The sequence below is a fragment of the Prinia subflava genome, chromosome 5, assembly GCF_021018805.1.
Source record: "Prinia subflava isolate CZ2003 ecotype Zambia chromosome 5, Cam_Psub_1.2, whole genome shotgun sequence".
Taxonomy (NCBI): Eukaryota; Metazoa; Chordata; class Aves; order Passeriformes; family Cisticolidae; genus Prinia; species Prinia subflava.
Window position 1 is genome coordinate 46,823,867 of NC_086251.1, and position 16,045 is coordinate 46,839,911.

Below are 16,045 nucleotides of genomic sequence, written 5' to 3' on the forward strand. Positions count from 1 at the left end.
CACCTGTGGCTAAAGGTATCAGACAACATCTGCAGTATCTCCACCACTCTTCCACAGGGAAACCATGTTGCCTTGGTATAGGCACATCCCACAAACTTGCACTTTCAGCTCCTGATTAATCCCCCTTGAGAAAAGTACTAAACTGGGGGAGATTCAAAAACCACCTAGACTACATCAATTGTAGCAACAATTCCTTAATGTCACCAAATCCTCATTCTATCACAGAAGCAGCTGCAGTGTGGTGAATTAGAGCCAGAGCTGCTGATGCCAAAGAAAACAAAGGATCCAGGGAATCAGAGAGAGGCAAAATGGCTGCTCACACTAGCAGACATGGTGAGAACCAGGAGAAGGTGACTCACAGCCAGCTGGACAGGGCCACCTCGAAATGCTGAAAACCCAACAGCCTGAGGAAGGCACAGCTAGGTGTGCCAAACCCGGATACTTGCTGCTTTCACAGAACCTCTGCAGCTGCTCAAAGGTCATGACAGTCACTACATGCCTGTTTTCCTGTTCCATAAAAATGACATCTCCACTAATTACACAGTACTTTAGAGCTCCTGGAATTAACGAAGAAGGTTTAACAAAACTATTTCAATTGTTCAAATATTCATAATTGAAGTAGAAAGCATGAAGCTAAATATTTGGATGTAAAAATACAAATCAACAATATTTGTCTTAAAATGAAAAAAAAGGAAATGCTAACTCTGTGAGGAAGAAGCTACATTACAAGGCAAACCCAGCCACATATTAAGATTTCTGCACTAATTAAGAATGTTTAAAACAATCGCTTTCCAAACCCTCATAAAAGATCTGTGAAAGGAAACAAGATGGTTGCAAAAACTGAACATAAGCCTCTACATGACTTTAAAAATTTATTTCACAACCATCATACCATGCTTTGCTCTGTACAACAGCACTTCACTGAATATTTGAGTCACAGTTTTTTGATATGATTAAACAAGTGGTTCTAAATCTGTTTCCCTTGCTTTGAATGCAGGTTTAGTCATACAAAGCTTAGAAGAAGATGATCAACCAGTGGTCAAAGTTTCAGTTGAAGAAACAAGCACAAGAACACAATGAATTTACATCTTGCATAGTGTTCATATATACATACTTTGCTGCTGCTTCCTTTCCACTGTTTTTGCCACTTCCTTTGTCCTTAATGTGCTTAGTGTCCACATCTGATTCGCTGCTACTGGAATCTCCTTTGGTTTTCTTTTTTGTCTTCTTATTGTGGTGATGCTTTTTCTTTTTCTTTTTTCTTTTCTTACTTGTCTGTTTCAGACTCTCATCTGTGTCACTCTCCTCTGACACTTCGGATCTTGAAGAAGTCCTGCTTGGAAAAAAGTATATACATTTATATATACTTACACAGCTAATTTTTTTTGAGAAGGTAGCAGTAACATATACAGTAAAAGTGATATAAAGCTGCATTAAATCACAAGTATATTTTTCAGCTGCTGCAATTACTGACAACTACAATTAATGTTTTAATTGCCAAGGCATTTTGATGTGTGATCTGTACAAATATCCATCTGTCAACATTGCCAAATTAAAGAAGATGGCCAAGATGATAAAATTTTCTAACTTTCCCAAACAACTTAGGTCAAGCTAAAAGACTGAGAAATATTTCAATGTGATCTGCAAAAGAAAAAAGTCTGAATTTTTTTCCCTGTTTTTTCCATGACTTATATAAGAAGTATCAAAACCACACTTTTAAAAATCACTTCCAGATTAAAAAAACCCAAATCCACCAATCAATAAACAATTTTTGATGACTACTCAACTAATGTTATCATATAATAGAGTATAATGTAATAAATAACACTGTGTACAACAAACAACCAAGTTATTAAGAGATCACACAAAGGATACATAGTTTTGGCAAAGCACATGTATATTACTGTACATACCACAAAATCTCCCACACTTAATAACCAAATGAATAATGGAGGTCTTCTCTAACCCTTAATTAAAGCACAAGCTCTTTTTAAACTTTTTTTTTTTTTTGCAATCTTTCAATGAAAGAAAGGAGTGGCAACTCTTAGTATTCCTAAAGTGTCAATAAAAGAAAATATTGTATTTTCAAAACAAGGCATCTCAAGCAAGAGCCCTGATACAATTTTTTTGTGGACACTAAGGAAAAAGAAACCAAAGAGGAACCATTAGAAGATCTTTGAAACAAACACACAAACTTCTGCAAACCAAACAAAGCAAACCCTCTCAAAACCATCAAGTAGGTTGGAGCAATTAGTTTTTATTGAACTGAGATAAAACCAATTCATTTTTATTAAATCAAGTACTCAAGTAATAGGCAAAAATAACCCCAAACAACAAACACCCAAACATTTTTCTACATACCATTTTTTTCAAAGCCCTTTTCAAAGATAAAATTAATATGGTGGGTTTATTATGTCATTCTATCTAATGGTAACTTGCAAAATCCTTAGCTTTATGACATGGAAGTCCTAAAAGATTTGAAGAAACACAGTAGAATGATAAACAAAACACTGATTGCATTTCAAACACACAATGCATGTAAATGCAAGACTAAGTAGAGAAAAAGATGTACCCTGGTGTGCTTGGCATTATAAAGATATTCTCTATCATGACCACCCATAATCACCATTGTGGTGACCTACCAAACAAGGCAGCTGGTATCAAATTAAAAATGACTAAGGTTTTGAACCTGACAACTACAACCTGACTGCATTCACTCTTGTGTGCCAGTTACAGAGTAGATAAGCCAAGTATAGCAACCAGTGCAGTGAATGTATTAAAACCAGTTCTTCAGCAAACGTGGCTGCTTAAAGCTCATTTCTACAAAAGGACATAATCACCCACTTCAGCTGACCAGCATGTTCTACAGCCACACTCAACCTGATATATGTAATATTTCATTAGTTCACATCTGCAGCTGTTTTTCAAAAAATGAAAAACTCAACTGTGAAATGGCTGATTTCTCTGATTTCCACAGAGAAATCATAAAGCTGATGCTTAATCTTTAGAGTATTTCAAGGGTCACTTCAGACATTGAAAAGCTAATGAAGAATCATGATTGCTCAGTTCCTTCTCCATTCCAAAATAACAACCATTTAAATGCAGCTCTGAGAAAAAGAAAATGGGAATGCAACTGCATACATACAATTTCTCATTATTTTAAGTTAAAAGACATGAAACGTTATTCATTCTTTTACACATGACTCAGTTCAGGCATTTTAAAACACTGAACAGTAGAATGAAAAGTAGCTTTTAGCTTCTGAATTTCGTCTCACATAACAAAAGACAAGCAGGACAAAAGAAAGAGGCTCTTTCAAAAGACATTGAAGTACACTCTACCTTATTAATGGTGATTTTTCAGGAATGAGATTGGCAACTTCTGTAGTGCGCTGGTGCAGTAATAGTGCATCTTCTGCAGAGAAGCTTGGGTTACTAAGCCAGTCTAACTCTGTAGGTAAAAAAAAAATGTGAGATCAATACAAATTAGCTTGCTGTGCTTCTTTAAGTTGGGAGTTAATCTAGTCAGCAGACAGTTAAATTCACAGTAAATGTCTAAGTCATGTGCAATAAGTGAGCATACTGGAAAGCCGTCCAGGAAGTTTGCATTTAGCGCATACTGAAAGCAGATTCCATGTTTAATATACAGCTTTATACATAAAAAAATAATCTATCCAACATTCATTTTTGTGATTTAGAAGTTCTAACTCTCTATATTTACAGACTGTATAAATTTGTTGTATAAAATAATCTATTGTATCATAATATATTTACTAATATACACCAATGACACATGAATTTCTATATACAATATAGAATAGAAGTAGTTACATATTTCAAAAGTGAAATTAAAAAATTACAGAAAGGCATAATTAAACAAAAGGTATAGTTAATGAATGTGATAAAGCTTATACAAACTAACAAAAGTGTACTTTACTGAATTTGGGAAAAATATTCTTAACACAATTTTATTGATAGGCACATCCATTACTGATAAGAATACTCAAGTGTTTTATACATGGCCAAAACATGTCACTGGATTCTCAGTTCTCTAATCACTGAAATATCATTGGACCTTTCAACAGTGTGAAAGAAAGCTAACTGATGCTAATTTAGATACACTAGTCAGCATTAAGCATTCTGCATCTAAATCTCTGCATTTCAGTCACAGGATATGGAAGGGAAATTTTTTGTCACAATTTTACTGATATAAAAAGTTTAATAATGGCTTTCACAGAGTTTTCATTTCTAGAATTCTTTTAAGCATGTGAAATTTCTTATCTGGTAAACAATGAAAGTTATTTTGTGAAAATACAGAACAGCAGCCCCTCCAGTGCCACATTGACAGAGATAACATAAGGAACAAATCTGGTCTCCCTGCCTCTCCTCCATGCTCTTTACAATCACTTCTGCCTCAGTGTTCTTCCTGTTACACGCTTGTCTACACTGACTACACTGACCTCTACTCCTTAAACAGCATGAACTCATTGTCTGTCAAGCAATGTACCTCTCCTCCTTCTAAAGCATTTCTTTCAGAAACAGAATTTTGGTATGAAAAGCTTTCTTCTGTCTCATGTCCCTGAGCTGTCATCCTCAAAAGGATTTAAAGCAGAGTAGGCTGCAGAACAGTTTGTTAACCTAAGTTAAACACATCCAGAAATACATAAAATAGAGCAAAGCTACAGTTTGTGTTTCCCAGGAGTCCACCCCCACTATGAAAGGCCCCATGAGGAGTGTTCACCTCCCTGGCTCTTGAATCTCCATCTCTGTGCATGGGACAATCCACAATTCGTGGCACTGTCAAGACCAAAACACACTTCCCATGAGCAGCCCAACCATGCTGCAGAACACCACCATGCACCACTTCCCAGCCTGTTCCTCTAGCTTGGTTCTACCTAAGCAGATAAGATCAAATTGCATCTTTAATGTATTGAAGAATCACTCCATGAGAATCAAGCCCTGCAGCAGAATCAATACACCTCTGTGGCTAGAGCAGGGAAGTTCAGAACTCTCCAAGTACAGTATTTTCTGAAGAATTTAATCAAACTGACCTAATACTCGGAAAGAAATGAGCAATTTTTGCCATTATGCCACATGCAAGTTCAAACTGCTTGTAGTAATCCCAAGTGAATGTTAGCTGGATACAAGCATTTCAAACATCACAGTGCATTCCAAACTTTAAAACACTATCTCTTGACTTGTTAGGCTTTTTTCTTGTAGACTCTCTAAGAAGTTTACCATTTTCGCAGAGCAGATATAAAAGATCTATTTTTCAATAATATACATGTACTTGTTACACATTTGTGAGCACAACAGCTGAAGCAATCCAATGACATTCTCTTTATACCTTCTCAAGCAAAAAGAAAAATTAAAACTTTACAGTGCATGTCTACACAGACAATTTTTAAGAGTTACACGAGCCCTTCTGTTGCCTCTCAGAATCCTGAAAATCTGCTTTCAGCAAAATTCACTGCATCATCTAACCTACAGCAGGGTTCACACTGCAAATAATGCTGCGCATTATGCTTACTAATGTCACCAGGGTTACTTATTACCACTGCTCTCTTCATAGCTACAGATAAATTTGCAATTTATCTTCCACCAAACGCTAATTAAGCTTGACAACATAATTGTAATGAAGTATATGCAAAATTGCAGAACTCTAGAGGCTGCTGCAACTCAGCAATTGGGCAGCCTAGGAAGTGTAAGCACCGCTTCTGTTTCTGTTTCATACGGCACTTTGACTTTAGAAATGGTTCAGGAAGTTTTTTAAAAGCATGAGGCAGAGTGGTTGGCTGCATGAAATATGACCTATATATATATATAATTATTACTTCAACTTTTAAAATAAAGCTATGAAGCAGTCCTAAATGTCTGGTAATGGAACCTTAGTTTAACACAACATTAAAATCAAAATACTCTGGGATTGCTGTATAATGATGCACTTTGGCTTCACATCAGGTCTGAGCAGAGAACCATCTATCAGAGAGATTGACGCCTGTCAAGTTCTCAAGTTCTCACAAGCTGAATGTGTGAAATTTGATATACACCACCATAAATGTGGTTCTGAATGAATATCAATTTTTACAACTTACATTAAGATGTCGTTGTCAACAACAAAGTACAATATTTATTAAAACATAACCCAAACAAATTATGTTCCAGTTTTAGCAATAATTCTCACACAAAAAGCTTCCAGTATGCCAAAATTTAAGTCATAAGCAGTGCTAACAACTGAAATCTGGATCCAGAAGCCAGTCTTACATCTTTTTCTGTATAATCTCATCTTCCAGACAGATGGCCTGAAGCAACATAGGCTACCATAACAAACTTAAAGGCTAAATTCCTAAAGTTTTACAATATAAAGTCTTATTACCAGAGAACTTTACTGCATCTCTCCCTGAGAGAGCAGCTCCTCTATTCCTAATAGCTACAGTTTGGGATCTTGTTATGTCCACTACTCCCTACAGCAAGTGTGATTACCAGAACAGGTCCCAAATGCAGCCAGACCATCTCTGTACTGACAAAGTATCAACCACGGTAATGCCATCAGGGGTAACGCAGGGGTTAGAACAAGAGGCTAATGCACCTTACCGACTGCACCAAACATACAAGAAATTTAGCCTGGGTAAATAATTCTTAGGTTTCCCTATCTAGAGAATGGACAGATTTAAGAGTGGTAGAACCTAGCAAGCAAAAGTAAGGGTTAGTTTAAATCCTGTTCAGTAAAATCAATAAACATAGTACCTACTTCACCGCTTGGCATTACACTAGACAGTGTTATTTACTTTAATAGTATTATTTATTTTATTAAAAACATTACTCACTAGACATCAACTACAACAGTCAATGTGATACGACTCATAATCTCATTTGTAACCTTCCAAAAAAGTCCTTTACTACTATGATTTGGCTTAATGAACACGGAATTTAAAAACACTTTTCAAGATATCCAAAGCTAGTGAGGAAAAAAAAAAAAAAAAAAGGGGGAAAGAAAGAAAATAACAAAACCAACAACAAACCAAACGCCCCGGTGCCGCGCTCCGCAGCCTCCGGGGGCGATGGTTACGGGCCGATGGGCCCGGCCCGCCGGCAGCACCGCCCCCACCGCCGCTCCACGGCGGGGCGAAGCACGGCCGGAGCGGGGCTGGCGGCGTGTGCCGAGGGCCACTGGAGAGCTGTTAAGGGGAAGAGGGTTCTCCTAGGACTTTACCTCTGGCGGAGCCCTCGGAGCTGCCGGCGGGGGGCTCCCCGGGCTGCGCGGCCCCGGCGAAGGCGGGGAACAGCGCCATGTCTCGGCCGTCGCCGCCCCCCGCGAGCGGCCGGCAGCAAGATGGCGCCGCGGCGCCGAGCGCGCTGGGAGCGGTAGTTCTTCCGCCCGGCCCAAGATGGCGGCTGGGGAAGGAGGCCCGGGCGGGGATCGCTGCTGGCGGGCGGCTTTCCCTGCGCCTCTGCCGATCGTGCGCCCTCCGCCGCCGCACTGCGGGACTGGAGCGGGAACTGCTGCGGGGAGAGGCGGGGTGGAGTTTCCAGAGCCAGCCCGTCCTTCCCACCGCCCTTATCCCTCATGAAGCTCTCCGGGACGGAACAGCCGAGCGGGGTCTCCAGAGCCTGGAGCGCTCGGCTGTGTAAAGGGTGATGCTGTAGGAGGCCAGGCGGCCTTTCTGTTGGTAACCAGGTATGCCCGGAGGCCCTGGCAGCCTGTCCCAGCACCGGCAGCGAGGGCACAGATAACCTCCTGCACTCGGCCCTTCCTCAGCCTCCTGGCCGCGGAGTCAGCCGGCATGTCTGATAGCATCCATGAGCCTGCCCTCCACAAAGGAACGAGAAAAATAACTTTTTATGCTTTGACACTTTGTGCTTTCTTGGACAGGATGTTCCGCTTCTTAATTATGTATTGTCTGAAACAGTATTTCCTTTTATTCTCTAGCCAGTGCCTGATTCTTGCATTGTGAGGAGAAAATAAGCACCCTATTCACTTTTTCTGCAAATTTTAATACCCTATTAATGTACTTCAATATTCTCCTTCCTAGACTGAAAATTTTGCCTATTTTCTTTGTATGCTAAAGCCACTCCTTGTTGAATTTCTTTAGTTTTTCCAATTCTTACATTAAAACTAGTGCATGATCAGAATTTCACATAATGATTAAGGTGTACAGTGAATTTAGGGATTATATTGAATTATGATGACTGGTTTGCTTTGTGCTCCTTTTCCAATGCCTTCTGATCATCCTGTTTGGCTTTTGTCTTCTCCTGTGCTCCAGCATCTGTCGAGAGACCATTTGTGATTGGCAAAAGATAACAGGTAACTACTGTGTGTAGATAATAGGATTAAATTCCCTGTACACACTGCTTCACATCTACCAAATTGATTTTTTTGGTAATTTTATAATTCATCTTTTAAATACTTCGGTGACCTTTCTCAGTCAGATTTCCAGTTGATTGCTGCAAATACCTTTGCACCATCTGCACACTTTGTCAACTCTACAGTCACTGCATTTGCAGCCTTTTTTTAGATGCTGATGACTTCATCCTTCAAAAAATTCTAAAACTATTTCTTAGTCCTTGTTTCCTACCTTTAGTTTATTATTGGTCCATAAAATGCTATTCATCAACAGGAGATAAGTATGAAAGTACAGAGAGGAGAGGATTCAGAACAAAACAGTGATCATGGACACCGATAGTCTGGAAGTCATCAAACGAGTGAGGCCTGATTGCCAACTTGGAAAGTTTGGCATTAAATGTACACTCACCTACTGATGTGGAGGCAAGTTTTGTTCTATGAAGTTTTGTAGTAAAACATTAGAATGTAGAAAGTGTAGTATGTAATATATAGAAATATATATCTACCTAGAACTGATACAGAAGATAGGGAAGTAATCTCAAAGAAGCACCTTACCAATTTTGAAGAGAATTAAAAAAATAATTACCTTGCCACATGCACTTTTTAGTCTTTATTGCGAGAACAGAAAACATATGTAATTTTGTAAGCTGCAGTTGTCTTCTGGCATAATTTCTCCAGGTAGTTTTAGAACTCGTGACCAATATCAACCAAATTTAAAAGAGGGTTACAGGTTATTACTGCAAATGAAATGAAAATAGGTCAGAACTCACAGCAGGATTTTAGTGGGAGCAAAACTGCAGTGTGCATGCAGTTTACATTGGGAGACTGACCCACTGAGAAAGTTGAGTCAGAACTCTCCTGTTCATGGAAATATGTGTTATCATATTTGGAAGTTCCTGAAATCTGTAAATGTGTTTATTCTGCATACTTCAGCAATGAGAAAACTACCACCTACCTACAGAGGAATAATTATTTACCTCTTCTCTTATGAGTGAGACTCAAAGCCCTTTCAAGCTTTTGATGCTCTAGTGCAAGATAAACTAAATAGATTTAATAAAAAAGCACTCAATTAATTTGCAGATTGTCATTTTTTGCATTGTCTCTGACCTGCTCACAGTGATGGTAGCTAATGGCTTCTCAACAAAGAGAATACAGAAAATGTGCTTTTTGAGAGTAAAGCAAATGACCAAAGAGAGAGTTTATAAGAATCCTATGCACAGATTTATGCTCTGTCCCTGAAAGTTATACCAGATTATGGCTAAAGAGAAGGATACATTAACACACAGAATTACTGTTGCCATACATCTGTTACTGTGACAAAGAAAACCCCAACCAAACTAGCAATATTTAACACTACCACAAATTGAAAGAAGTATCTTCCATTATCAGAAATGAAGTTAAACTTGAATGAATGTTGCTTTTAGATTATTGCACAAGTCGTTACGATTTAACATTAGTAAAGTTGGCTCTGCAGTAAAATCTGCTTTGACATTTCTTTGTATTTTTGAATGAGCAGTACCCATGGTGATGAAATGTAGTTTTCTGCAATGTATCCAATGTGTTAAATAAATTGGTTGCCTCGATGCAGTTGAGCCACACTTTTCCTTAGGATTTACTAAAAAGTCTCACCAAAGGACCTCTTGATGTCTAGAGTAAAGAAATACTCAGCAGTTTCTTCAGTTCTATCCTCATAAAAGCAAACCATCATTACAGATAAAACTACAGTAGCTGCATATAACATGAGTTCCTTGTTAATAAGAAGGAATGAACTAACCAACTATAGGAACTAACAAGTCCCTTAAGAACACTCTGGTCTGCTTTTTACATTGTGTCTACCTATTTAACATACTAAAATCTGGTATAGTTGTTTTTTTTTAAATTAATCAACTGTAAGAATTTTTCTTCTTTGATAAGGATTTTCTTCTTTGAAAAGCTTTATAATGAATAATGTACTGAACTACCTAAACAGATGTGAGAGGGATTGTTTATAGCAGATTTAGGATTTGAGTTCTTTTGTATGTTTTGATAAAATCATAGCATTGTATTTAGGGGCAAAAACAATCCCTCTCATGAGGTCCATAACATTTTCCTTATTACAATGAAATTGTAGTGGATATTTGTGATTCTGACATTTGTGAAATGGGTGCCATTGAAGCAGTAATTCGAATCCCTCTGTGGCCACAGAGCTAGAGGGACAGTTGGATGTATTCACTGGTGCCACCTCTGGCTCCCCCGAGCAGCCCTAATGTGACAGACTGCAGGCTTTTGCTCCATCAGCCTTTCCAAACCTCACTGATGCCCTGAGTGCTTTATGTGATGATGCACTTGTATCATGATGAGAATGCTTATGCAGCTTACTCCTATGTGGCTTTCATACGATGCATTTAGCATGTTCCAGGAGTGACAGGAACTGGGCAAATGGAAAAGGAGGAGGCTATAACTGTATCTCCCTGCAGTGGGACCTATGGAGCACTACAGGATTTCCAATAACACAGGTTCCTGTCCTGATGGCGCGCCAAGTTTCCAGCCTTACTCTACATTTTCCCGGTCCTTCCTCAGGTTTCTTTCACTAAAAATCTTTATGTCTATGCCAGCACTACTCAGACGTACTGAGACCTTACTCAGTAATTTTACCAAGGTCTAATTTTTTATTGACACCTACTCAGCATGCAGAAACACAAGAGCTCTGTTTCCAGCTCTGCCAGGTGCGACGCGTGGCTGCTGGGCTGTAACCTCAGCACCATGCCATGGCCAGCCTTGCCACGAGAACAGCACAGAGGAAATCATCTCCTGCAGGACTATCACATGTTGGGGACTTCAGTGGTGCTAATTAAGTCCCTGTAGCTATTTTATTTCCTCTTTCTGCCCTGTTGTCAGCGTCCTGTGTGGACTGGCAGCTCCTGGGGGCCCAGGAGCTGTGCAGGCCAGGCCAGGAGCTCCCCAGTCAGGAGCAGGGCACTGGGAGCACCAGGGGCAGCGCTAGCCCTGGAATCAGGAACCACCCTGGGGACAAGGACAGGCTGGACAGGCTGGATTCTCCAGGCTGAAGAATGCCCAGCCTGGAGGGGCCCGTGGCTGGGGAGGGCAGGGCTGTGTGGAGCTGGAGATTGGCTCTGCTCTCTCTCCCTGCAAAGCTGCTGTTACACTTCCCAGCCTTTCACCCTCCACATCTGCTGCTCACTTCAGGAGGAGAGGACAGGCCTCCCCAGGGACCAAACCTCCACCACCTCTGCTCCCTGCTGGCTTTCTCTCCCAAATAACCAAATTCATGCTGCTAGCATCAAGCAAGGCATGGCTGGGGCATTCCACAGAGGGAAAGATGTAGAGCTCTCTGTCATCTCACGCTTTGCTGTTGTTTGAGAGAGGAAACTCAAGAAGATGTCTTCTAAGAAAAAGTTCTTCTTAAATGTTATTCTTCCAGTCCTCAAAACTGACAGATCTAAACAAAACAGTTGGACACTAATGTATAATAATTTTACATCTGTCTTTCAAAGGGGCTTCTCTTGTATTTTTATAGGGAAATAACTCATATTTAGCTACAAATTTCAACTACTAATGTTCTCTTCAGTTTTAATTATCTATATTACTTGCACAATAAGTTTTCTTGGTGATGATATTGTATAATACTGCTATGACATTTAATGTATCATATTTTCTCCTCAAAGGACCTACTTTACAGGTCAGTAGAGTATTTTATACAGAGATTTTGAAAATTACATTATAAAAATGCAATTCTACTGCCTTATTCTTACAATGTAATAAACAATACCTGAATAAAATCTTAGCAGTTTAAATTATTAATAAAATAGGGCTATAAAATTATATGGGAAATGTGCAAACATTTTTCCTTCAACAGATAAAATTAAAGAGAAAATAAACATATACAAGATGATTGATGCATTTTTGCTAATATTTTCACAAGGGCTGTCAGGGCATCTTTCTAATGCTTTAATAAATCTGGTGGTTTATTTACTGATCCAAGTTCTATCTGTAAAATCTTCACTGACAAAAAGCTTGCTGGGCTATCAAATGCTTGCTGGGTAGATCAGTTATGACAGGTATATTTGTGATGGACATATGTAATAAAGATAACTGGTTCAGTTCAGATACACATTCTGATGCTACACTTCAAATACCTAAAGGAAGTTTTTTATTTGATTTTTTCAGGCTGTATGGTAGTGCTGGCCTTGAACTTCAAGTTGAAGCCATGGTCAGACTGATCCTGTAGGCAAGTTTGAAATATGTATACACTGTTCCATTATACAAAATATAAACAGCAACACAATTAATATGAAAAATCTGCATCAAAGCCATACTTTAGACAGGTCTATCAGGTGTTTAGACATAAACCTCAGAGTTGTAAAGTATTTTAAGTTCTGCTATGTATTCATGTATGAAAATGTGAATATAAGTCTGTATTTCTATACAGATTCCAAAAAAATTGGGGTCTTGATATTGTTCACAGTCCATTTCCTGCAAACAAAACACAGCAGGAGAGGAAGGAGGTATTTTGCAGACATAATCACAGCATTTTGTTTACTAGAAAGGCTCACGAGCATTTTATACAAGCTTCTCGGGGCAGAGACTAGAACATTTAAAGAAATTCAGAATGATCAGAACTTCCTGTACATATCCAGACCCATAAAATTTTGTCCAGTTTCTTTTTGCAGAGAAAAGAGGCAAGGAATTGTGGTCCTCGAAAAAATGCAAACCAGATCAAACAAACAAACAAAAAACCCTACCCCACATCCACCCTTATTTTTGGCCTATTTTTATATTTTTTACCATGTAGTTCTGCCGTCTTTCTTTTTAAAATACTGCAGGAATAGATCCTCCTGCAAGAAAAATGCACATGACATACTTTTATTCTCAAATCAAAATAAGTGTTACATGCCATTTTGTTAGAAAACATAAAACTTACTGCATAATTTTGAGGTGACTTTATGGCTTCATTGTGCAGCCACAGGTGAAGCTTCCAGTTACTGTGATGAGGTGGGTTTTTTGGTCTCTTGGGAGCAGATGTTAATTTGGAGGAGGAGTCATATTCCTAATGAACTTTTCAAAATGCAGTCTGCTTACATAGTCAGTATTTAAAAATAAATAAGCTACACCAACAGTCAGAATTTTCCATTTTCTATTGCATTTAGCAATTCTGCATTTTCCCTGGATTTTATGGTTTCTTATATAAAATCCATGCTAATTTCTCATTAGATGTTTTCCCAAAATAAAATTGATCCTGCCATTTATGCCTAGTCTCCAGCCTTTTGTGGATATATGTTTGCAAGGGATGGTCTGAATCACTAAGTTCAGCCTTCTCTGCAGAAAACCTCACCACATAAGTGTGTTCATATATTCAATTTTGAAATTTGTTGGGCTTTTCTACCCACAACTCCTGCAGAGAGACAGGTCCAGAACCATGATGTTCCAATATTTACAAGCATCCTGACTTCCTCCTTAATTACCTTGATGTTTATATCCATCTGTTTCTGGGCCAGCAATTTCCTATGGCTTAAAATAGCTCTGTGCTTCATGAGGGTGCTAACCTGGATGTAATCTATGCACAGACAGCAATCTGCCACTCAGCCCTTCTGCCATTAGGCAATTTAAAAAATTTCATTGCTCAGTCCACTGAACTTTTTTGCACGTTTCTCAGTTCATATTCTGAACTAGAATTGTACACAGTATTCAAGACACAGTGGTACTTCTCAGTCTCTACTGGAAATATTCTACAGCCCTGCATTTAACATTTAGTTGGCTGAATCATACTAGTGGCTCATAATGACCATAATTATTAATTATAATTTGGCATTTCCAAACAATTGCTTTCCTTATATGAATTCTCCCCATTACAGCAAAAAATTTTGTTATTAATCCCTAAGGACATGGCCTTCTATTCTGTATTAAATGCAGCTTTACTTCCATAAGTCACCTGTTTTATAGGAGTGAAATTTTTGATATGGCTCATTGTGAGCAATGCCTCTGTTTTTCCCATCAGCAAGTTTAATTAGCACATTCTTATTTTTGTGTCATTGTCTTTGTTAAATAATCTTGGCCAAATGTTAGTATAAGGAGCCCCCACTGAATTCCCTCTTTGGTCTCATAGTTCCCTTTCCAGCACAGACCTATTCTCTTCCCTCTTTTAGCCACTTCTTCATCAAACTTACATTTCTTGTGCTATTTCCCATTTCATCTAATAATCTCACAAGTGCAACATTGTCAAATGCTTTCCTAAGATAAAAATTAATTGTATCTAATGGGTTTCCATCATAAAAATTCTTCTGCTGTTAAAATACACTCATGGTCTGTCTTTGGTAAAACTGAACTGCATTTTATCCCATCTTCCACTTATTTCCACTCTGTTCATTAATTTCAAGCTTTATTTTAAAGCTTTGTGTCTTGTTGTAGACTAACAGAATAACTGCAAATATAGCAAATGTTTATAAAATAAAAGGGAAGCTTGTTATATAGCACCACCTCAATACCACAGGTGGATTAAAATCTGTACCACAAGCCATAAAACTTAATTCCCTAGTTTTTTCAGTAGTCAGGAATGCTCCCTTCTCCTTTGAACAAGTTGAGCTCTCCTAGTTTAGCTTCCATCTCACAATTCTTTTCACTTTGTGTACATTCTCTTGTGGCTTTGACTTTCCTTTCTACATCTTTGTCTGTTCTGAAAGCTGCAAAAATTACTCATTAGGCTGGGACATGCAACTAGATTATACCAGACCTTTAGGGCTCCCCGTTCTTTATGTGCTAGTTGCAATTAGCTGCCTATATTGCTAAATAGTCTTTTACTTTTTGTTTCAATCTTCTGCAAGGTCTAGCTCTGAGTTAGGTTTGGCAAACCTTCCTGAGTCTGCACCTCCAAGACTCTGAATCACAGCTTTCTTGGTTCATTCATTTCCCTTTTCCATTCTATCCAGAGCTCTTCCTTGCTTTTTCTCTGACTGTGAAGTAGTTACTCATCCCTCTTTCATACTTGGAATGTAAATTCCAGACATTTTTTGTATCTGTGTTAGATAAATTCCAGATCTCTCATGTTTAAGCCTCTGATTTATTACCTCAATTACTATGTCTAATTTACCAATATTTGTTCTTATAGTATTAAAAAAGCCCTCTAAAACTTTGCCAGAACATTTTTGTTTACTCTTCCATTACATTTGGATTTTCAGCCAGGTGGGAAGGGAGAGAGGACTGTTCTGTTTTTACTTTAAACACAACCAGTTTCCTCCTCATCTTTCCTACCTACTCAATTAGTCTAAAATAGCATCAGTTTGTAAAAGATAAAAAAGCTTTTCATTTTTACCAGTAAAAAATAAAAAAGCTTTTGTTGTCACTTGCACAAGTACCTGAGCTATAGTGGCATTAACAGCCCATGTTTTTCACTGTACAGGTGCCTTTTTTAATCTCTCTTCAATCTTGTCAGAAATCTTCTTCATCCCCATGTTTTGCCAAAAACTGAGCTGAGCTGCCTACAGATTTTCTTTTCTCCAATCTCTATTTGTGCTGCAAAATTACATTAATTCAGTTGCCAATGAGACTGTAAACTTTCCTCAGTTTTCTAGAAAATTTCAATTTGTAAATAATATCAGACAGATATCCATTATTGATATTGAGAAGTTTATTACCAGACAATTTGTATAATGCTTGAGTTATATGCAATGTCACCTCTCTGCAAGAATGCTGATTGCTGTCACTAGACAA

General features: G+C 38.4%; 1 protein-coding gene across 1 annotated transcript in view; it reads right to left on the minus strand.

Moving 5' to 3' along the window:
- Nucleotides 1–9,787, minus strand: part of NRDE2 (NRDE-2, necessary for RNA interference, domain containing) — a 30,879-nt gene extending 21,092 nt beyond the window's left edge. Inside the window, exons 1-3 of the mRNA XM_063399199.1 lie at nt 7,211–9,787; nt 3,340–3,448; nt 1,115–1,333 (exon numbers count right to left, since the gene is read on the minus strand). Of these exons, the coding sequence (XP_063255269.1) occupies nt 1,115–1,333; nt 3,340–3,448; nt 7,211–7,289 (407 nt within the window). The 5' untranslated portion in view covers nt 7,290–9,787. The remainder of the gene's footprint in view (nt 1–1,114; nt 1,334–3,339; nt 3,449–7,210) is intronic.
- Nucleotides 9,788–16,045: the final 6,258 nt, after the last annotated feature.